The sequence below is a fragment of the Vigna radiata genome, unplaced genomic scaffold (genome assembly GCF_000741045.1).
Source record: "Vigna radiata var. radiata cultivar VC1973A unplaced genomic scaffold, Vradiata_ver6 scaffold_289, whole genome shotgun sequence".
NCBI classification, from domain to species: Eukaryota; Viridiplantae; Streptophyta; class Magnoliopsida; order Fabales; family Fabaceae; genus Vigna; species Vigna radiata.
Window position 1 is genome coordinate 126746 of NW_014542227.1, and position 23323 is coordinate 150068.

Below are 23323 nucleotides of genomic sequence, written 5' to 3' on the forward strand. Positions count from 1 at the left end.
CCCAGGCCCACGAAAACGCCGCTCAATGCTAAATTACCGCTTAGCAGCAGGTGCGGCAATTAGAAATTGTGCTCAACGTTGACGCCCAAGCGTTTGGCAGTGGACTCACTTAAGAGCCTGGCGCTCAGTCTACAAGTGTCGCTCAGCGGTGGCTGCGACACTTAATTTTTCCCCTCAGCGTTAGCACTTAAGCGTCTTCCAGGGATCTCCACAACGAAGCTGGTGCTCAACGGTAAAATTGGCGCTCAGCACCATCTACGATTCCTCTTTTAAGCATTTTTCCTTCTTCTCTTGAGTCCAACTCCTTCCTACTTCAACTTCTTTCATCAAATTCATGTTTATTCCTACCAAAACAAGGAAAACCAAGCATAAAACCAAGAATATCACCTTTGACTCTCTTATTCACTAACTTAAGCAAAATGCATGATTTCAATCTAATTTCTAAGCGATAAAGGATGTGTTTAGCGTCAAAATTAAGTGTAAAAATAATGGTTTTTCAACCGTTATCACAACCCCAAACTTAGAACTTTGCTTGTCCTCAAGCAAACAAGATGAAACTCAATCTTCCACTAATCAACACAATGGTTCAACACATTCCAAAGCTCCTTCTTTCAAGAAAAGTAATCACTAAAATAAGCTCATCAATAAATTCGGTCAAGATGCACACATGCTTTGATTCACAACAACTCATCTTGGTGTTCACACAATCACATAATCTCCAATAGATGTTATTCTCATGAATGATCAATTAACTAAGCACAAATGTAACATGAATTCATGGAATCATTCCTCACCAGACAAAGTGTTTCACTCAATCACACAGGTGTTTCAAGAGGTCATTCCTTCCCTCTATTATCCACATGTCACATAGAACAAATTTGTCTTTCATTTACCACAATTAAACATACTTTCACACCATGTCATCACAAGGACTTTTCATGGATTATCATGTGGCTGGGCTAACAAGATTTTCAAAAGGGTTTTCACGTTCTGTTTAAGGCTTTAGGTTCAAAAAAAGGTAAAACTTTTTGTGCTATTTTTAATTGGGACAAAAATTTATGCATTAGTTAAGAAAGGGCTAATAAAAAATGGCCTTGATCATATGACACAAGCATGCAATTCAGTCAATATAATAGAAACCTTGGCAAAACCATTCATGCTTTTAAGTAGATAGCAATCATTCACAACAAATACATTGGAGCTCAAAACCTCACATATAAGCTCACTCAAAGTTCCAGATATCCTAGATAAACACCCTGCTTAGCATCATAACCACAATTACAACATCATGCATATGTTCACATAGCTTGTGAACACCCACCTGTATATCAACATATAATGCACATTCTGAACATCATCAATATCAAAGCATGATCAAGCAATACCCATCATACATAATCAATAGTCAAACCACTGCATCAAATAAAGTTTCCAACCAAGTACATCAAACCCTATACTAACAACAGAAGCAAATAAGTTCAAATTACAAAAACAAAAGATAGAATCCATCAGTAGTTGTTATCTTGTCTCCTCAGCCCATGCTATCATCAGAATCCTCCTCCTCTCCTTCTTCAGCATCCTCTAAGCCAGCATCCTCATCATCATCATCCATATTTGGAGCTTCAGTTGCTCCTTCTCCGCTAGCCTGTGCCTGTTCCTCTGGCCATGCCACCACATTGTTGAACTCGTCCATGGTCCACCGGTGTGCAAGGGGCGTGTCATAAAGCCCTATGATCATCTCAGTTGTGGCCACCTGCCCTCTATGGATGGACTGCAATCTGGCATCCATCAGAGACATGTACATGTCTCTCATCTGGAAAGGCTTTGCATCATGAGCTGGTGCATGTCCTTGTGGTGGTATTCTTCTCCTAGGGTGTCTTTGAGGCATTGGCTGGGCCGCCTCATCTCCTTCATAGGACAACCTATAGTAGGCCTCATCAATGGCTTTCCTCGGCCTCTCCAATGGTGGAGTAGAAGTGTCCACCCCAGCTAACTGATAGAGGTGTGTGATCAAAGAAGGATGCCCTAAGGGTGCCTTGTTGTTCATAGTAACGACACAACTCTCTATCTCATTTGCTATGATTCGACCAATGTTCACATTCAACCCTTTGAGCACACAGTATAAGAACATGGCCCTACTGATATTGATATCTGAGACATGAGAGCAATGTTGGATGTTGGCATGAGAAAATGTCATCCAACATTGTGCCAACGGTTGCAAATCAACTCTCTTGATGTGCACTGCTGCTTCATTCCCGTTTCTATGAAAATGCCCTCCAGGAACACATAGTGCATGCTCTATGTCATCATAATTTTTCCCTTCCTCCATGTTTAGTGCAAATTGACATTGCACACTGGTCCACTCAGTGTGTAGGAACCAATTAATGGAGTCAGAATCATATACTCCTGAGTGTGGGAGTCACCCAATGGCTTCACATTCGTGTAGAATTCCTTCACAACTACTATATTGGCTGGTGCAGGATAAGTGGCTAATTTCTCCCAGTGTCTGCTCTCCATCTCCTTTCCAAATTGTGGAGCCAAGTCTGGTATTTGTCCCGCCTTGCCCTCCATCAAAAGTCGCCTATTTGGGACAATGCAAAAGTGTTGCTCATGTCTTCAGGAGAGGAACTTGTTGGAATAGAATTGTTCTAGCTCCCTCCTCTTGTTTCCAATAGTCTTGATCCTCTTTCCAGATGAGGAGGTCATCCCTGCATGAAATACAATTCACAAGACCAAAGGAAATCTCATTAAGTGTTAGTAAAACACAAAACCTCGTCCAAACACACTGCTTATCAGCATTGAGGGCAAAATAGGGCCCCTCAGTGTCACCTACAACCAGAACAAACAGAAAAACATAGAAATCTAGCAGTTGCAAAAGTCGCGCTCAGCGCCAATTACCATGGAGCGGTATCAGTTCAGGATTTCAAAATAGCCCTAGTTGGCTTCTAATCTCCACCCACATGCATTTTTTCCAATTGCAGACCTCAATCATACATTTTAATCGGTCCAAACATCAATTATTTCACTTAATCATGCATAAACATCAAAAGTCCTAAAAATTCATGCTTAAACAACCATTTTCATACAAAATCATGCTCTCAAAATCCTAGAATGTAAAATGTATGTACTTACTTAGGTGAAGATACTCAAATGTGTGCAAGATGCTCAATGAATGTGAAGGAATCAATCCCAAACTGTTGTGCTCTCACAAAACCCCAAACTTAGATGAAGAGGTGGTGCAAAAATGGTGCAGGAAGGGTTTTTGTGAAGGGGGATGAAGGTAAAATTGAAGAGAGCGCTTTAGAGATTGCTTGAGAGTAGTCAAAGTGATTAAGGGTCGAATGAAGAGGTTAGGTCGAGACCTAGGGTAAGTAAAATGTGCAATGGGCCAACTCACACTGGGCCCAAAATTTAAAACCCAAAAAACCAATCTGTAGTACCGCTGCTCAACGCCAATTACCGCTGAGCGGTATGTGCGGGATTGATGTTTCTTCTTCCTAGCTTACCCTAACCGTCATTGACCAAATGCCACTCACATTCAACTCTCAAATTTCGAATTTCATGCAATTTTCACTCACTCCACTAACCATTTAACAGTCAAACCCTAAAATGCAACTAGAACATAATTAAGACAAAAATAAATCAATCAACTGGGTTGCCTCCCAGGAAGTGCTTGTTTAACGTCACGAGCCTAACCCAAACTCTTTCTAGCACCCATAAGTAGGTGTAAACCTTACCATCACCCATTAGTAGGTGTACCTTCCTGTATCCTTCAGTAGATACATAATCATCTAGCATCCCTCAATACATGTTACCCAATAAACAGTGTTCCAAAATATTTAAAATTACATCACCAAAATAAAATAAACAAAATCTAAGAACAAATGTTTTTCAATCATTGGGGTGTCTCCCAACAAGCGCTCTTTTAACGTCATTAGCTTGACCCATCAGTAGATGCCTACTGGCATAACATAGCCTCCATCAGTAGATGCTTAATCCCCTAACGTCCATCAGTAGATGCTATCATTCATCATCCTCATCATAGCAGCATCAATTAGTAAATGTTGTCATCTGAGTCCTCCTAATATCCCTTAGTGGATGTTGTACAGCATCCATCAGTAAATGTTGTCATTACTGCAAAACAAAAATGAAATCCAAACCACACAAATAATTAATTAAAAAGAAAAAGTCAGAAACTGGGTTGCCTCCCAGCAAACGCTTCTTTAACGTCACTAGCTTGACCCAATTAAGCCTAATCCAGATTTCTGATGTTGGTGGTCCTCTTTCCTTCATGACACCAACAAAATCTCAACATTTTTCTTATCACCAACTTAACTCTTCTAGAATTAGGAGCCTCATTCTCAAGAACTCTGTTTGCCTTGATAGTCTTGACAACCCACCACCTATTCTTGAATTTCACTGGTGTGTCAGGTTTGGGTTCATCACTTTTCACATCAAGGTTTTGGTGAACCAATTCTCCTTTCTTATCTGCCTTCTTCATTATCTATCTTCTTTATCTACTATTGGCAGTCTTCTCTACCTCCAAACCTAAAAAGAGAGGTTCTGATGATCTTGTGCTCCTAGTACGAATTTTATCCTGCATACACTGAAGAACACTACACTAGAGCAAAAAATTAGCCTAAAAAATAAAAACAGTAATATACTACGAGTTATACCACGAGTCCCCGGCAAAGGCGCCAAAAACTTGTTAAGAATCTGACAAGTGTACCAAATCGTATCAAGTAATATAAAATGGTAAGACCAAGTATCGTTTTCCCAAGAGACTCGTTGGCCTAGACAGTCATGTGATTTCTTGATTATTTAAGACTTGAGAACGAAAATTAGGTTTTAAAATGCAAAACAGAAAATAAACATGTATGCAAGTGTTGATCAATTGACCAAGAAAATACGCAAGTGAATGATATATGGGTGAATTATGTTGTTGGGGTTTACGACTTTAACCTATTCACTCTCATGTATTTACGAATTCAACTCCTTCATTAATGCCAATGCCACTTTCTAAATTACCCTAAACCCGATGTCTCGGTGAAGAGAGCCTACTCCTAATTACTAGTTTACAATGTCTTGTCTCCCTAGCAATTTATCATGCATTACATTCGCACAGAAGCTTAAAGGCAATCGGTCCTCCTATCGCTATGTCTAGGTAATATTGCTCTCGAGAGAATTTCCCCAAGTCTAGATTTTGCCGTATGTGTCCATATCGAAAAAATCAATGATCATGCAATTGAACGAGTTAAACAAAGCATGCATAAAGTGTAGAGGAAAAATCCTAACAATTAATGAAGTAAAGCATATATATAAAGAATCNATTCAATACATGAGAGTTTCAAAGGATTACATTGTTTCCCCAACAACAATGGAGGTTTAGTTCACCATGGACATGGTGAAACTAGATGAAAATAATGAAAATAATTAAAGATAAAACCCTAAAAGTTATAAATTGGAGCTTCTGCATCCAAAATCTGCCTTTGAGGGGTGAAAGGAGTGTTTTTGCACCTCTTTCTGTCAAAAGATACCCTCTCTGCGTCGTTCAAATCAATATATAGCTCATAAAAATAATAGGAAAACTAGCCCAGGCCCACGACAACGTCGCTCAGCGCTAAATTACTGTTCAGCGGTAGGTGCGGCAATCAGAAATTGTGCTCAGCATTGACGCCCAAGAGCTTGGTAGTGGACTCACTAAAGAGGCTAGCGCTCAACGGTAAAACTGTCGCTCAGCGGTGGCTGCAACACTTGACTTTTCCTTCTTCTCTTGAGTCCAACTCCTTCCTACTTCAACTTCTTTCATCAAATTCATGTTTATTCCTGCTAAAACATGGAAAACCAAGCATAAAACCAAGAATACCACCTTTGACTCTCTTATTCTCTAACTTAAGCAAAATGCATGATTTCAAGCTAATTTCTAAGTCATAAAGGGTGTGTTTTTCAACCGTTATCAAACCCCTTCTTGAAGGACAAGACGAGAGTATAAGAAGGAGGAGAATCCGAACTGGGGAATTATTCCCTCCTCCTGAGACACTTTTACAGCCTTCACCTCAAGGACTTGACCAGAGCACTGAAGATATGGCTGAGGAGAATAATGGCAGACGTACTCTAGCAGACTATACAACAGTTGTTGGCCCTCATCATTTTAATAGCGTTGTAAGGCCGAGGGTTAATGTTGCAATTATGGAGATGAAGCTGACGTTGATACAATTGGTAAAGAGCAACCAATTCAATGAACTGTCACATGAAAGTCCATATCAGCATCTGACTACATTTAATGAAATATGCAACACTATGAAGATCAATGGCGTGCCAGATGATGCTATAAAGCTTAGTTTGTTTCCTTTTTCGTTAGGAGGCAATGCTAAGTTATGGTTCAACTCCATCCCGGAGAATAGCTTTACTGATTGGGAAGTTGTAGTCACAAAGTTTTTAAACAAATACTTCCCACAGTTAAAGATCAACAAAGGTAAACAAGAAATTTCTTCTTTCAGGCAAGGCAGGGAAGAAACACTAGGTCAAGTGTGGGATAGATACAAAAGCTTGCTGAGAAAGACACCCACACATGGCTTTGATGAAGCCATAGTAGTCATTCTATTCCTTGGAGGACTTGGCTCGCAAACAAAATTAATGTTGGATGCCTAAGCTAGAGGTAATATCAAATGCAAGACTTCAAAGGAAGCCTATGAATTGATAGATAATATGGCTACTAATGACAATAAGATGCACAATGAAAGAGGAGCTCCACCTCAACAGAAGGGAGTTCTACAATTATAATCTCATGATGCTCTGCTAACACAGAATAAGATTGTTACTCAACAATTGGAGAATTTGACTAAGAAACTCTCTCAATTGCCAAAGGAGCTACAGAATGTTCCACAGGTTCAACAGAAACTTTGTGAATTATATGGTAATGATCATATCAATGGTCAATGGTCAATGTGCAATGCCAGCTGAGAATACCCAAGTAGAAGTCAACTTTATGGGTAATCAATTCCACCAAGGTAATTTCAACCAAGGGTGGAAACCTCACCCAAGCGTAGGTCAAGGTCAATCTAGACAAGTTGTAGGACAATTCAATAGACCACCACAACAGCCATTGCAACAAATATCCTCTTTATCCAAAAGAACCACAAAGCTTGAAGAAACTCTTCAACGGTTTATGTAGGTAACTATCTCCAACCATAAGAGCACTGAAGCTGTTATAAGGAATTTGGAGATACAAGTTGGCCAATTGGCCAAGAAGTTAAAGGATAAAGTTGAAAAGCAATTGGGGTTAATACTAAGGTTAACCCAAAAAAAGAATGTAATGTTATTGTGAGCATAAGTGATGAGAGGGTGGAAGAGAGAAAAGAAAAAGATGAGTTGAAAGAGAAAGAAGAAAAAAAAGAGAAAAAGTAAGGCTGAGAGAAAAAGAGAAAAGAAGAATGAGGAGAGAAAAGAAAAAGAAGAGGGCGAGAGAAAAAAGAAAAATATTGAAAAAATTCTTCCTTACCCTAAGGTGTATAGTAAAAAAGAAAAAGAGAAACAATTAGGGTGTTTCAAAGAAAACTTCAAGAAATTGGAGATTAAAATTCCTTTGACTGAGGCATTGCAACAGGTTCTTGTGTATGCTAAATTCTTGAAGAAATTCCTCAAAAAGAGAAGATATCTAGATGAGGAAACAATTGAGGTACGGGGCAATTGTAGTGTTATCTTGCAGAAGGAACTTCCTCCAAAAGTTAAAGATCGAGGAAGTTTCACTATTCCTTGCACCATTGGGAATCATGAAAGAGGGAAAGCCCTAATTGATTTAGGGTCTAGAATCAATTTGATGCCCCTATCTATGCTTGAGAAGATTGATGGTCTTGAAGTTAAATCTACAAAGATGACTTTGAAAATGGCGGATAGATCCACTAAGAAGCCCTCTGGTCTGGTGGGAGATGTTGTGGTTCAAATAGACCAACTTAAATTCCTGGTGGACTTTGTGGTGATGGAGATGGGGGAAGACGTGGAGATCCCTATTATTCTTGGAAGGCCATTCATGAAAACGGCTAAGGTTATCATCAATGTTGATGTTGGGACTATAGTACTTAAAGACGAAGAAGTGGAGGTGATGTTCAATGTCTTCAATGCCGAGCAACAAATTCAAGTGAAGAAGACCGGTCATAAAGCTGCATATGAGGATGCACTAGTGACTAGTCCAAAAGCTACTAAGCCAGTAGAGGAAGGTAAAAGTTGTTTCTTATCGCAGGTAAAGGAACAAAAGACAAAGATTGAAGAGAAGATTGTTCATCAAGACTTAGAGGATGAACATGAAAAACTCAAACCTGGCATACCAATGAGATTCAAGAACAGGTTATGGGTTGTGAAAGAGCTTAAAGAGAATGGAGTGATAGAGATCGAAGCTCCATATTCAAGAGAGTCAAGATGGTGGACAAGAAGCTTTTGGAGATAAGTTGGTGTGATAAAAGAGGGAAGAACACCAACATGAAAGATGTGACTTAAGCTTTAGTGTGTCAAGCTAGTGACAATAAAAGAGCATTTGCTGGGAGGTAGCCCAGTGATTTAAAAACTTTAATTTATGATTTATTTGGTGGTGTAATTTAAACTCTGGTTAATTATTTTGGTTTGTTTGTTTTGTTTGGTTATGAGCCTATTATGGCAGAACATCTACTGATGAATGCTAGGTGATTGAGTATTTACTGAACGATACCATGCTACTAGAAACTTATTGATGGGTGTTGATGAGAAGATAAGCATCTACTGAGGGATGCTGGAGGATTCATGGTGTCAGGCTCGTGACTTTAAGCAAGCGCTTACTGGGAGGCAACCCAGTTTTCTAAACTTATCTTTTTAATATATGTCATCTTTATTTGCTTATGTTTTTAGTATAGGTTATGATGTACTTGGCTTGAACTTAATTTGTTGCGATGGTTTGACTATGATATGTTGTGTGATGAGTATTGCTTTATGATGCTTCGTTATATTGATTGATGTTGAGATGATGCATGATGTGCTGATATACAGGTGGTTGCTCACAATTTGTGTGAAACAGATGCATGAGGTAAAATTATGATTGAGATACTGAGCATGATATTTATCTGAATTTATCTGGATTGAGCTCCAGAGTTTTTTTGTGAATGATGCTATTATTTTGAAAGCATAAATGACTTTGCCCAGGTTTCTATGATTGAATCACTTGCTTGCATGTGTCATATGACCAAGGTCATCTATTGTTATCCCTTTTTAGCCAATGCATGATGTTAGCCCAATAAAAAGAGAACCATGTGTTTTATCCTTTGTACCTTGAGCCTTAAACACGAAAAAAGAACCCTTTTTGAAAATATTTACCTTGAGTTAAGTTGAGAATTTTTGTGTGGTATTGATAAAGGTTTAAGTTTGGGGTTGTTGGGAAATTTGAAAAAGAAAATAAAAAAAATAAGCATTGAGCTAAGTGTTGAGCAAAGGAAAATGAAAAGCAAAAGTAAAAGAAAAAGAAAAAGAAAGAATGAAAGGAAAGAAAAGCTTAATGCAAGGGAAATTTGGGAATAAGTGAAAATGGTTTTTTGAAAAGAGATATTGTGTTTGAATGATGAAATTATGTTTGATTGTGGTTAAATGAAAGACAAAGTTGATTTATGTGACATTGTGATAGTAGAGTGGATGAGTCACCTCGATATACACATGTATGTATGGTTACATCTTTGCTTATTTGATTGATCATTCATTAGGATAGCATTTGTTGAATATTATCATATTATGTGAGCACCACAATGAGCTTAATTGAATTAAGGCATTTGTACATCTTGATTGTCATTTTTATGATGAGCTGATATGAGTGATTACTTGTCTTGGAAGAAAAAGTTTTGAGATGTGTTGAACCATTGTAGTGAGTTTTGAAAGCTAAGTTGCATTTTGTTTGCTTGAGGACAAACAAAGTTCTAAGTTTGGGGTTGTGATAACGGTTGAAAATATTGTTATCTGTGACTTAATTTTGATACTAAATGCAACCTTTTTGACTTAGAAACTTGCTTGAAATCATGATTTTGCTTAAGTTGTGTGAATAAGAGAATTGAGGGTGAATTTAATAATTTTATGGCTAGATTCCCTTGTTTTAGTAGGAATTGAGATTATTTGGAAGAAGAGTTGAAGTACAAAGGAGTTGGAACTCAGGAAGAACTGGAAAAGCATTAGAAAGGAGAATCCAGGACGCTTGAGCGCCCTTTTCAAGGCCCTCAGCGCTAGAACTCGTAGTATCACGCCTGACTGCCCTTTTTGAAGGCCCTCAATGCAGAAAGCTTCTAGTTCGCCCCTGGGCGCCCTTTTAGGGGCACTGAGCGCCACTTCCTCCAGTCGCACCACGCTTGCTTGCCTTCTGAGTACCCTTGAGCGCCAATACCTACTGGATGACGCCCGGGCGCCCTAAGTGGGACGTTGAGCGCTGGCGACACGGGCTTGGGCTATCTTTTCTATTTTTATTTCGATCTATTTAAGGACTTGGACGTCCTAGGTACTGTATCTTTTGACAGAAGAGGCGTAGAAACACACATTTTCACCCCCTTAGAGGCGGATTTGGATAAGGGAGCTTCCATTTTCAATTCTTAGGGTTTTTCTATCTCATTCTTTTCCATTTTACATCAAGATTCACCATGATAATGGTGAACTAAATTCTAATTGTTGTTAAGGGATGATGTAACCTTGTGAACACTCATGCATTTGAATTTATTCTTAATTATATATTCTTATTTCATTATTTGTTAGGGTAATTCTTCTTTGCTCATTTCTTGTTATGTTTAACTCATTCATAGCATGATGTATTATTTGCATGAGTACCGAGAGGTATCTTACAATTCAGGTTCTAGAGAATTATTCCCAGAAGCAATATTGCTCAAGGATAGGGACATGAGTTCTGGTTGTCTTAAGCTATTAATCGTAATGCAGAATTAATTATTAGGGATGCAAGGGATTGTGACCTAGTAATTAATGATAGGCTTTCTTCGCTGAGGGATTGGGTTTTAAGTACTTTAGATAGTGACATTGACATTAATGAAGAAGATGAATTCTTAAATACATGACAGTAAACTAGGTGAAATCTAACCCTAACAACATATTCATTCCATAATTTACAAATCATTCACTTTTGCGTTTTCTGTTAAGGTTAAATACCTTTTTTGGTCCCAGTTTTGGTTACGAATATTCAAAATGGTCCCCATTTTATATTTTTATTCAATGTAGTCCTAAAGAACGTAATTGTGTTCAATTTAGTCCTTTTTCTGTTCAATGTAGTCCTAAAGAACTTAATTTGTGTTCAATTTAATCCTTTTTACAAACTCCGTGAACCACAAACAAGGACTAAATTGAACATAAATTATGTTCTTTAGGATTACATTGAATGGAAAAAGGACTAAATTGAACACAGTTACGTTCTTTAGGACTACATTGAACCAAAAAATAAAATAGGGACCATTTCGAATATTCGTAACCAAAACTGGGACCAAAAGAGGTATTTAACCTTCTGTTAATTGATCAAAATTGCATGTATGTTTACTTTTATTTGCATTTTAAACCAAATGAGTTTGTTCTCAAGTCTTAATTAATCAAGAAATCACATAACTGTCTAAGTCGTGAGTCTCTTGGGAAACGATACTTGGTCTTACCATGTTTATTACTTGATACGATTCGATACACTTGCCGATATCATTAACAGAAGGACAGTAGACCAATCGACCTTGTGGTCTGCAGAGGTTTTGGCTCTCTTCTTCCTCAGTTGCCATTCAGATTACGATTCGGATTGGTATTACCGTTGGTATCACCGTTCGGGTTGGTGTGGTGAGACTGTTCTTGGTCATGACGGGTTCCATTGTTATTTTCACCATTATGATCCCGTTGGGCTGACGATGCCGAGTGTTGCTCAGATTGTACCCAATGAGCCTGTTCGGTTCTTAGCATCGTGATCTCTTGTTCATGCTATTGTTGCATCTCATGTTGAACCCGCGCTTGTGCCTGTAGTTAGTCCTGCATGGTTCGTGCTTGAGCCTTATCTACTCTTGCATTTGCGCTATTAGATCTCTGGTGTTCTATTGTTCGTCCATGCTCCTCATGGTCACCATTTAGGCTTCTTCTGCCTACTCTCAACCCCATGGTGGACGCCAAAATATTTCGGTTAGATTTGTGCAGGATCGAGAGACTAACCTTTCTGACGTGTCTTCCTTGCCTCCTAACGTCGTATCGCCTGAACCGCTCGGCCTTTCTTTCACTCTAGACCGCTTGCTCTCCTTTAATTTGGGTCGCTCGATTGCCTTTGGTGTTAACCGTTCGGTTGATTTCAGTTGTGACTGGTCGATTACCTTCTTGACAAAGGGGAGAGGTACCTGCAAAAGGCACTCTGACACCCAAGTTAGGCATGTGATTGAAGAGCTTTGGCTCTTAATTGAATATTTAGTCAATGGTTATCATTATTTGAGTATTTGAGAGTATGAGTTGAATGTGAGTAGAACGTACCTGACTTTTAGCCCTGACCTTGTATATATAAGTTGTCTCATGGACCCTAAACTGACATACGCCCAATAAAATACAAACAGACTTACCTTAAAATCGGGTTGGTTGCTCATAAACCACCTATTAATATCTTTAATTCGATCTTTAACCAGATATCTTTGATTATTTTATTCTCCTTTGATTATTTTATCTTTTGCTGGACCATTGGCCTAATAACTTAAACGCTGGCCCAATTTCGATCCACCATTCATAAAAACCATCTTACCTGGTTGACTAACGTTGCTACTATAGATAGACCGAACGACCTTGGATGTCAACCGTTCGGTCCCTATTATATACCATACAAGCTCCATATGCACTAGATTCTCATCACCATCCTCTTTTTGGATGCAAAATGTATACTATTAGATGAGTTCATATATCAGTTTAATTTATAGCTACAAATTCAATTGGTTGTTGATAAAAATGTTGACATTTGAAGGAACTTGTTATTAAATGGAGGGAGGAAATTAACTCTTGTTTGTAGGATTTCTTTGTAGGAAAGATGGTTGGGAATGCTTAAGCTTTTCTTTTTCTTGTTTATTGCTATAATTAATTTTGCAACTTTTCTGTACGTAGTTAGGCTTTTGTATAAATGTTTATCGTGTTAAACTAACATTTATTGATTGTATGGGAGTTCGTATGAGAAGGAATATAAAAACAAATGGAAAGGAAGAGAGCGGAGAAAAGGGATGAAGTATTTAAGAGTAACTTTCTTTTGCTTTGTTAAATTGTTTGTTATCGATTACTTATAATCTTTCAAGTTGATGCATGATGCAGAAGTCTTGGTTAAAAATAAATTTTAAATGCATTAAAAGTGGGTTACGTAGATTAGGTTGAATTCATTTTTATAAGTCATATTTATTCATGTGTTTTGTTGGATGAAGCTAAATATCAAACGTTGTTATTTATGAAAGCTAAATATGGGTTAGGTTAGGTTGAATAAATTCTATCATATTAATGATGATAAATTTCTGTATACTTGTTATTGAATTATAGAATATAGTGCATGAATTCCATCGTTTAAGGTAATCCACTAAGTAATAACATTATTTAGTATAGATATTTATGATTCATACTCAACTTATAATAATATTTATTTTAGGTATTTGAAGATTTGTTACTTATACGAAAGGAAGACATGGTTGAAATAATTTATAATTGGACAAGTCATCAAGTGCAAATTTGTTTTTCAATTAAGTTTTTATTAAGTTATGTTTAGACTTAAAAGTTTAAGTAAAATTTTGTTTAGATTACAAATTTTAAATTAAATATCTTATTGTTTATTTTAGTTTTGAAATTCTTTATTATGTACTTACATTGAACAATTTAAAATATATATTCTATTATATTGGTTGTATTTTAAGTTTTAGTTTCGTGATTAAATAAATAAAATTTAAAAAAAAAAAGACAAATAAGTTTGTTGGATAATAATAAACTTAAATTTTAAATTTATTGGTTAATAAAAAACTTAAAATGTAATTTGTTGAATCTAAATCTTGTCGTAAAACAAATTTAAAAAACATAAAATAACAATTAAAAGACTTGTTTTGTACTAATATTTAGATCAAATTGATATCATGCAATTGGATCTAAAATTGAAAAATGTGGTTAAATTAAAGCATTTAAAGAAATCATTGCCACACACCGCACAAGCCAATGCAATGGTATCAGGATTGGGATTTGTCATCATATAACTATTTTCAAAAAGCAAATAAGCATTGGATAACATGATTAAACAACCACCAATTTGACCTAAACATCATACAGACTTAAGTTGATAGCAAATTGTGAGAACATGGTTTGTTTGAGACAAAACACAGTAACATGATCCATTAACACAGGAAATTCGATTTTTTGTTATTTTGAGAGTTATAAGACTTATTTGGATGGAAAGGTGTGAAAGATTGTTGATTCAACATCTATCATTGACGCAATACTAATAATTAATGTTGATAGGAAGTTCGATCACAAAGACACAGTAACATGATCCATAGCTTAGTAATTATAGATAAAAGACAAGCTACTTTTTGCCAAAAGAAATTTGTGCGAGTAACACGGTTGTTTCTCCTAATTTGGCCAATTATTCTGGGCCACATGCTAAGATAATATATACAGACTGGTAAAAGGACAATTTTGTGCCCATAACATGTCTGCCATTGGTGACTTTTGTCAAAACCAGTATAATTTCTTCAATCTTTATGCTACAGATAGTGGTATAATATCTGCCTGTACATGCTGGCATTGATTTCAACAGATTTATAATTTCTTCAACTCATTGCTAAAGAAGATATTGTTCTGAGATCAACTTCTTATTCAATACTTGCAATTATCATCACATTCTATACCAAACCAATATAATCATTAAAAAATTTCAAATTTTCAAAGGTTTTCCCTGTTCAATCTTTTCAGTGGCAATGGAAGGGCAACGAGCAAATGCAGAAGATGAACTAATTCTCTCATCCCTCCCCAGAGAGAGGGGTTGGGCAATCCCTGATCTCTTTCTATTCCAAGAATTTTGGTGCCCTTCAATTCTTATAAAAGAGGTAAACATTTTTCAAAAGCAGTTTCAAGCAAAAGAAAGTGATATTTTTGTTGCTAGTTTTCCAAAATCAGGTACTACTTGGTTGAAAGCCATTACATTTTCCATTGTGAATCGCCAACGCTTCTCTTCCATTGATAACCATCCATTGCTTACTTCAAATCCTCATCAACTTGTTCCTGCTGTTGAATTTATGTATCGTGGTGATGTCCATTGCCCAACTACTGAACCAAGAGTTTTTGGAACTCACACTCCATTCCCTTCCTTGCCCAACTCCATCATTGATCAATCTAACTGTAAGATAATTTATATTTGCAGAAACCCTTTTGACACTTTTGTTTCAGCATGGATTTACTTTGACAAAATTAAGCTTGAGCCTTTGTCCACATTGAAAATTGAAGAAGCTTTTGAAATGTACTGCAATGGGATAATTGAGTTTGGTCCATGGTGGAGTCATATGCTAGGTTATTGGAAGGAGAGCATGGCCAAACCAAGTAAGGTTTTGTTCTTGAAGTATGAAGATCTTAAAGAGGATGTCAATTTTGAGGTGAAAAAAATTGCAGATTTTTTGGGATTTCCTTTCACTCAAGAGGAAGAAAACAAGGAAGTGATCGAAAGCATAATCAAACTATGCAGCTTTGAGAAGATGAAGGACTCGGAAGTGAATAAATCTGGAATAATTTACCAATTTCTGGAGAAAAAGTACTTTTTTGGGAAAGGAGAAACCAGAGATTGGGTAAACTATTTTTCTCCTTCCATGATAGAAAAACTGTCTAAAATTATGGAAGAAAAATTTGGCGGATCAGGTCTGTCATTTATGATTTAGAATAATGCATTGTTGTAGGATTCCTAAGTAAATAAGTTGCTGCAGAAAAAATAAGTATGCACTGTATTGATTAACATAAATATATTGTACTTTCTCTTCTTTGTTTCTGAAATAAAGAGGTTTGATATGTCGTAAACCCTAGTGACTACCATTGTTGTTACCTTTTATGTGTTTCGGATGTTCATAAGTGCTCATGCTTTAGTCAATTACCGTGATTTATCATTATTTGAAAATAAAAATTTAGCTTTGAAATTTCAGTGTGGGTTAAATTGTGTTATCAGAATAAAGCAAAATTATTATTTTAAAAAAAATTAAAAAATGTGAAACCATTTATAATAAATGAATAATAAATATTTTTATTGTTGTATTAGTGTCGCTTATCCAATGTTAAATTATTCTTTTTTGAAAAATGTTAAAAAAATATAAAATTACTTTAATATTATCGAAGAAATATTAATTTTACAAACAAAAATCTCTATTAAAAGTTTGACCCGATAGAAAAGAGCACGATACGTTCACACGATGACGTACTTATGCACTCATTTAACATGACTTATGTGTCCATTTTAATATTATTTTAAAATGCATGGTTCGTATAGCATGAATTGAAAGAGAATATTTATGTCATTTTGGTTATTATAAAATATTTTGTTTGACTGAGTTTTATGTTTGAAATATGACGCCTATGTTTGTTTTGGGTGAAAATACTGCTCAAAATGGCTTGGAATCGATTCGTGATTTGGTGGAATTAATTCCAATTGTATTTCATTGACTTCTTGTTTTTTAGAATTGTAGGAGATCAATGTTGGAAGGGACAAGTGGAGCTGGAGATTCATGTTGGAAGGATTGAGCTAGAGCTACAAATCCACGGTGGAAGGGTTAAGTTAAAGCTACAAATATATTGTGGAAGGGTTGAGCTAGAATTGGAGACACATAGAGGAAGGATTGAGCTGAAGTTGCAAATATGTGGTGGAAGGATCGAGTTAGTAGTCGTGCACATTGTGAAGCTTTGTTCGTGTGGTGGTGCGTTAAGCCCCTGACAAGTGTACCAGATCGTTATCAAGTAAAATAATTGGTAAATCCAATATCGTTCTCCCAAAAGACTCAAAGGCCTAATCTTTCGTGTAACCCAATCACTTAAGACTTGAGAAAAGAATTAAATTGAAGTTTTGAATTCAAAGAACAAAAACTAAACATGCAAAAGCAGATGATTCAATTGGCAAAAAAAAAACTATGAATGAATGGAGTTGTTGGGGTTTACAATTTCATCTTATCCACTCTTATCTATTTACTCTTCTTATTTACTTCACTTGTTTATCCAATTGCCATGCAAACTTTCTAGTCTACCCTTAACCCAATCCCTTGGTGAAAAGAGCCTATTATTAATTACCGGCTTGCTATCCCTAGCCTCCCCTAGCAACCAATAATGCATAATGAATGGAAGCAAAATACAATAATTGATCGTCCTACCCCTATCCCTAGGCGGTATTAGCATAATCAAGGAATTCCCCACAAGTTCATGACATTACAGTACGTTCCCGTATCAATAAAAACAAACAACTTTTACCGAATGAGTTAAATGATAAAAACATTAAGCATAGATGAGAACCCAACAATTGATAAACCAAGTATATGAAAAGCATATGAAATAAATATGAATTTGGATAAATGAGAGTTTCAAAAGAATACATTGTTCCCCGACAACAAAGGGTTTAGTTCACCATTGTCATGGTGAAACTAGATGAAATATAATAAAAGAATGAAAAGATAAACCCTAGATTTGGTAGATTGGAGCTCCCACATCCAAAATCCTCCTCCAAGGGGGTGAAAAGAATGTTGTGTCGTCTTCCTCTGCCAAAAGATTGGGTTTCAAGTCGCACTGGGGCTATATATAGGCCAAAAAGATAACAAAATGATCACAGAATCCACAAAATAAAAACTAACAATCGCTCAGCCCCTAATTTGACCGCTCAGTGGTTTCCCCTTAATCGCAGGACCACTCAGCGCCCAAAATTGTCGCTCAGTGCCAAAAATTGACCACTCAGCGCCCATTTTCACCGCTCAGCACTGGTCAACTGCACTCTGGCCAACTCGTTGACTTTTTGGTTGACTGGTTGACTTTTTTGGATTCTGGTTGACTTTTCTGCACTGCAACTCTTTGATAATTCAATCCTTCTTTCAAACCATTCAATAAACCTACAAAATCAAGGGAAACCAAGTATAAAACCAAGAAAACCAACTTTGACTCTCTTATTCTCTAACTTAATAAAAATGCATGATTTCAAGCTAATTCTAAGCCATAAAGGGTGTGATTTAATATCAAAGTCAAGTATGAAAATAATTGTTTTTCAATTGTTATCATGGTGCTAAAATCATAATGGATCATGCCCTCTCCCATTTCATTACAATCTCCGTTTTAGAACATTCTCATCCTCTTACCTCACTATATGACTGGACCCACATATGTCACCTGGGATGCCATTTGAATGTTAATTTATCTAGGTGTGTCAAAGTAACATTTCTCAATAGAAAATGCATAAAAGATAAGAGATGTAGTAACTTCAATCTACATTGATGAACATAATTAAAAACAATTACAAGGCAAAAGAAAGTTACAACAACTCAGCCTCCTTGGTAGTCCTATATGGGAGGTTTAGTCCATGACATTATCCTTTAAGCTTAAAAGCAATTGACTATAAATGAAGTTGACTAATAGATATACAAGTTGCACTCCAAATCTTGAGGTAAGTGATGTGAGACTTTTCAACACTATCTTAATAGGAATCAATCTTGGTGAAACTATTAGATATCTAAGGTCGATGATGTAGAATATTGGCCTTTGCAAATGTCTGTCGAACCAGGTAAGCTAAACCTACTAGTAGGTAATTACCAAACGAGTTATACATTTTGGTACCATCTTATATGATTAAGCTTAGAATACAACTAAAAAATAGTCTCATTAACATTGATAAAAAGAGTATTCGTTGACATCAAAGAAAATTAATCCTACTAATTCTGGTTGAGAAAATTTTGAATAATATTGATGGAGAAAATAATTTGACAACATTATAATTTGCATTTGTAAAATCACTAACGAAAAAACAACGTATAATGTCACGCGGTAGCATTTTTGTAAATAAATGTAATTATTAAACGTCGTTTTTAATTGTAATTCGACGTAAAATGATATAAAACGTAGAATGCCCTAGCATTAGACGTTAAAAGGTGAGTGAATTCAATAAAAATTTGAGCGAGAAATTGAAATTCATTCATTTTATCTTAGCGCGCGAGACCTTATTCTCTTCTCAAACTTTTCTCGAACGAAGTTTGACGACCATTACAAGTAATATTTCTTTTATTTGATGCAATTGCACGTTAATTAACTACTTTATGTATGATTTTCGTTTGTTTTGACCGATCCCAATTATTTTCGTGCTTTTTCATATGCGCATTCTGCTTTCTCTCTCACGGGTGACGACACTTTATTCCGATGAACCCACCTTTTGAAGGTTAGTTTTCGTTTTCATTTTAAAAAACTTATTTGTTGAACTTGTTTGTTGCTTTTTGTTGAACTTGTTTATGGTTATTGTTTGGTTGAACTTGTTTGTTGTTGTTTGGTTGAACTTGTTTGTTGTTGTTTGATTGAACTTGTTTGTTGTTGGTTATTGTTGTTTGTTGTTGATCATAGTTCATGTTTTAGAAAATACTATAAACTGAAATTTGTTGCTTTTCTAGTTTTCAGATCTCGTAGAGTTGTCAAAATGGATCACAATTAATTAAGAAAAAAATAAAAAATTCATTAACGTCGAATATTGACAAAATTCGACATTAATTTAACGTGAAATTTTTTAAAATTCGACTTTAATTTAACTTCTCCTAATATGACATCGTTCATGAATTCATCGTTAAAAACCCAAAATATTCGACGTTATACGCAATTTTTGTACTAGTGAATATAATCTTGCACTCAACAGAAAGTAACATATATGTTAAATGAAGAAATCTTGACACAAGTTAAAAAATATTGTTGAAGTTGTCAAAAACTTTTATATATATATATATATATATATATATATATATATATATATATATATATATATATAAAATAAACTTTTAAAATGTTAAGTTTTATTGTAGTGCTTTTTACGCAACGTTACGAAATTGGGATAGATTTTATATATTTTATTTGAAGTTGTTATTGTTATTTTGAAAAGGCTATTGCCTTCTGTTAAGTTTGTGGCTATTTAAAGTGGAGCATATTTGTTTATCAGAGTGAGTACCGAGAGAAATATTAGAGTGGAGCATATTTGTTTATCAGAGTGAGTACCGAGAGAAATATTTGTGGTGTAGGATTCAATTTTATTGTAGAGAGCAATACGTTTGAGTGTGGTTTATTTAACAAAGTGGTATCAGAGCTTTATGCTCTAAGTGTCGAGAGAAAAGAAAGAAAAAAAAGGAGAAGGGGAAAGTCAAACACTGTGAGGGGAAAGGTGAGTGCTTGTTTTTTTGTGAGAGATGACAAAGGTTGTCAATGGTATAAGTGTGCCACAATTGATGGCGTTAGGTGCCTACAGATGAAGGCGTTATTGAGATCCCAAGACGTTTGGGATATGGTGGAAGAAGGGTACGTTGAGCCTGATGTGGACGAAGATCAGACGGTGGCACAGATAGCAACATTGAAGAAAACACGTGCAAGAGATGGGTCAGCATTGTATTTTCTTTACAATGCAGTAGATGAGTCAGGATTCAAAAAAGTAGCGAATGCCAAATCAGCAAAGGAAGCCTGGAAGATATTGGAGGTTGTGTATAAAGGTGACAACCACGTTAAACAAGTCCGAATACCAGCTCTCAGAGGAGAGTTTGAACAGTTGAAGATGGAGCCCAAAGAGCATATAATTGATTACATAACTCGGGTGGAGAAGGTGGCCAACCAACTCGGCATGAATGGAGAACAAATGTCATCTAGCCGGGTTGTGGGGAAAATTTTGAGATCTCTTACAAAAGATTTCGAAAGTATTGTGTGCGCCATCGAAGAATCGAAGGATTTGTCGGTTCTCACAGTGGATGAACTTGCTGGGTCATTAAAAACCCACGAACAAAGGAGAAGGAGTTGGAATGATTAGGTTAAACCCAAAGATCAACCACTACAGGTACAATTTGACTCGAATAAATCTTGGATTACTCAGAGCCGAGATCCTAGCAACAGAGGACGAGGAGGCCGAGGAGAAGGACGAGGTGGACGTGGTAGAGGCAATGAAGAGGGAACCGGTCAGCAGTATTGGCATGACCGAGGACAAGGAAAAGACCAAGGAGATCAGTCAGAAGTGGAATGTTTTAAGTGTGGCAAGCATGGCCACTATGGATATGAATGTAGATCAAGGAAGTGCTACAATTGTGGTAAGCTCGGTCATACTGTTAAATATTGTCGAGCCAAGAAGATAAGTGAGAGAAACCTTCTTACAGAAAAAGAAGAAGATGAAGAAAAGATGGGAATTTTGTTGACGTCAAAGATCTCAAAGTTGAAGGTGGAGAATTGGGATGTTGGACCATGCTTAAAATCAAAGGCTGAGGAGATTTCTACCAACTAAGTATGGTATTTAGATACTAGAGCAAGTAATCACATGTGTGGAAACGAGAGTTTCTTTGATAAACTCACCAAGGTGGAGGCCGGAGTTGTGACTTTCGGAGATGACTCCAAGGTGGTTGTAAGGGGCATGGAACAATCTGGCATATGTAGAAGGATGGGAGAGTTGTAGAGATTAAGGATGTTTACTATGTTCCCGAGTTAAAGAGCAATATTTTAAGCACGGGTCAGATAATTGAAAAAGGTGATTCTATTTTTATGAAAGACCAGATATTGTATTTAAAGGATAAGCATGGTCGTCTAGCCGCCAAAGTAAAAGCGAAGAAAAACCAGTTGTATGAACTGTAACTGAAGATCTTGCAGAAAGGTGTTTGAAGCAAGATATGACTAGCAAGAGCTCAGATAACTCCACTGATGAGGTAAATATAACATGCTTGTTAACAGGTTTAGAAGATATAAAATTTGAAGAAGTTGTGCTAGATGAAAGATGGAAGAAAGTTGTGGATGAGGAAATCAGCTCAATTGAAAAAAGTGAAATGTGGGAGCTGACAGATTTACCCACGGGTGTTCGACCAATTAGTGTGAAGTGGGTATATAAAAAGAAATTTAATGCAGAAGGAGAGGTGGAGCGCTATAAAGCCCGACTTGTGGTGAAAGGGTACAAATAGAAGAGGATTGACTATGATGAAGTATTCGCTCCGGTGACAAGGATGGAAACAATCTGGCTACTATTTTCACTAGCCGCTCAACAAGGATGGAAGATTCAGCAGATGGACGTGAAGTCTGCAATTTTAAATGGTTTTCTTGAAGAGGAGGTATATGTAGAGCAACCTCTCGGTTACATGAGAAAGGGTGAAGAAAAGAAGGTGTTGAAGCTGAAGAAGGTGTTGTATGGTCTGAAGCAAGCTCCTCAAGCATGGAATGAAAGAATTGATACATATTTCAAGAAGAATGGTTATGAGCAATGTCTGCATGAACATGCTCTATAAAGAAGTACAAAACAGGTATGTTGATTATTGCTCTCTATGTAGATGATTTGATTTTCATGGGAAGTAAAACTGAGCTGGTTGAAGAATTTAAGGAAGTGATGAAGAGGGAGTTCTCGAACTTTTCTCGAACGAAGTTAGACGACCATTACAAGTAACATTTCTTTCATTTGATGCAATTGCACGTTAATTAACTACTTTATGTATGATTTTCATTTGTTTTGACTGATCCTAATTATTTTCGTGCTTTTGTCCTTCATAGGCGCATTTTGCTTTCTCTCTCACGGGTGACAACACTTTATTCCAATGAACCCACCTTTTGAAGGTTAGTTTTCATTTTCGATTTAAAAAACTTATTTGTTGAACTTGTTTATGGTTGTTGTTTGGTTGAACTTGTTTGTTGTTGTTTGATTGAACTTGTTTGTTGTTGGTTATTGTTGTTTGTTGTTGACCATAGTTCATGTTTTAGAACATACTAAAAATTGAAATTTGTTGCTTTTCTGTTTTTCAGATCTCAAAGAGTTATAAAAAGGAATCACAATTAATTAAAAAAATAAACAAAAAATTGATTAACGTTAAATATTGACAAAATTCGACATTAATTTAACGTGAAAATTTTTAAAATTCGACGTTAATTTAACGTCTCCTAATATGACATCGTTCGCGAATTCGTCGTTAAAAGCCCAAAATATTCAACGTTGTACGCAATTTTTGTACTAATGAATATAATCTTGAAGGACATCAATAAAAAGTAACATATATGTTAAATGAATAAATCTTGACACAAGTTAAAAAATATTGTTGAATTTGTCGAAAACTTATATATATATATATGTATATATATATATATATATATATAT

General features: G+C 36.1%; 1 protein-coding gene across 3 annotated transcripts; it reads left to right on the forward strand.

Annotated features, from left to right (window-relative positions):
* Positions 1-14746: 14746 nt before the first annotated feature.
* LOC106779516 (cytosolic sulfotransferase 14-like) lies at positions 14747-16993 on the forward strand. Of its 3 annotated transcripts, none has more exons than XM_014667630.2 (2): positions 14747-15803; positions 16681-16993. In XM_014667630.2, exons 1-2 carry the CDS (start codon positions 14943-14945, stop codon positions 16741-16743), a joined length of 924 nt encoding a protein of 307 aa, XP_014523116.1. In that variant the 5' UTR covers positions 14747-14942; the 3' UTR covers positions 16744-16993. The 3 variants fall into 3 exon arrangements, with proteins under 3 accessions (XP_014523116.1, XP_014523117.1, XP_014523118.1); XM_014667631.2 differs by having other exon boundaries at positions 16689-16992; XM_014667632.2 differs by lacking the exon at positions 16681-16993 and having other exon boundaries at positions 14748-15363; positions 15532-16118.
* The last annotated feature ends 6330 nt before the right edge of the window (positions 16994-23323 follow it).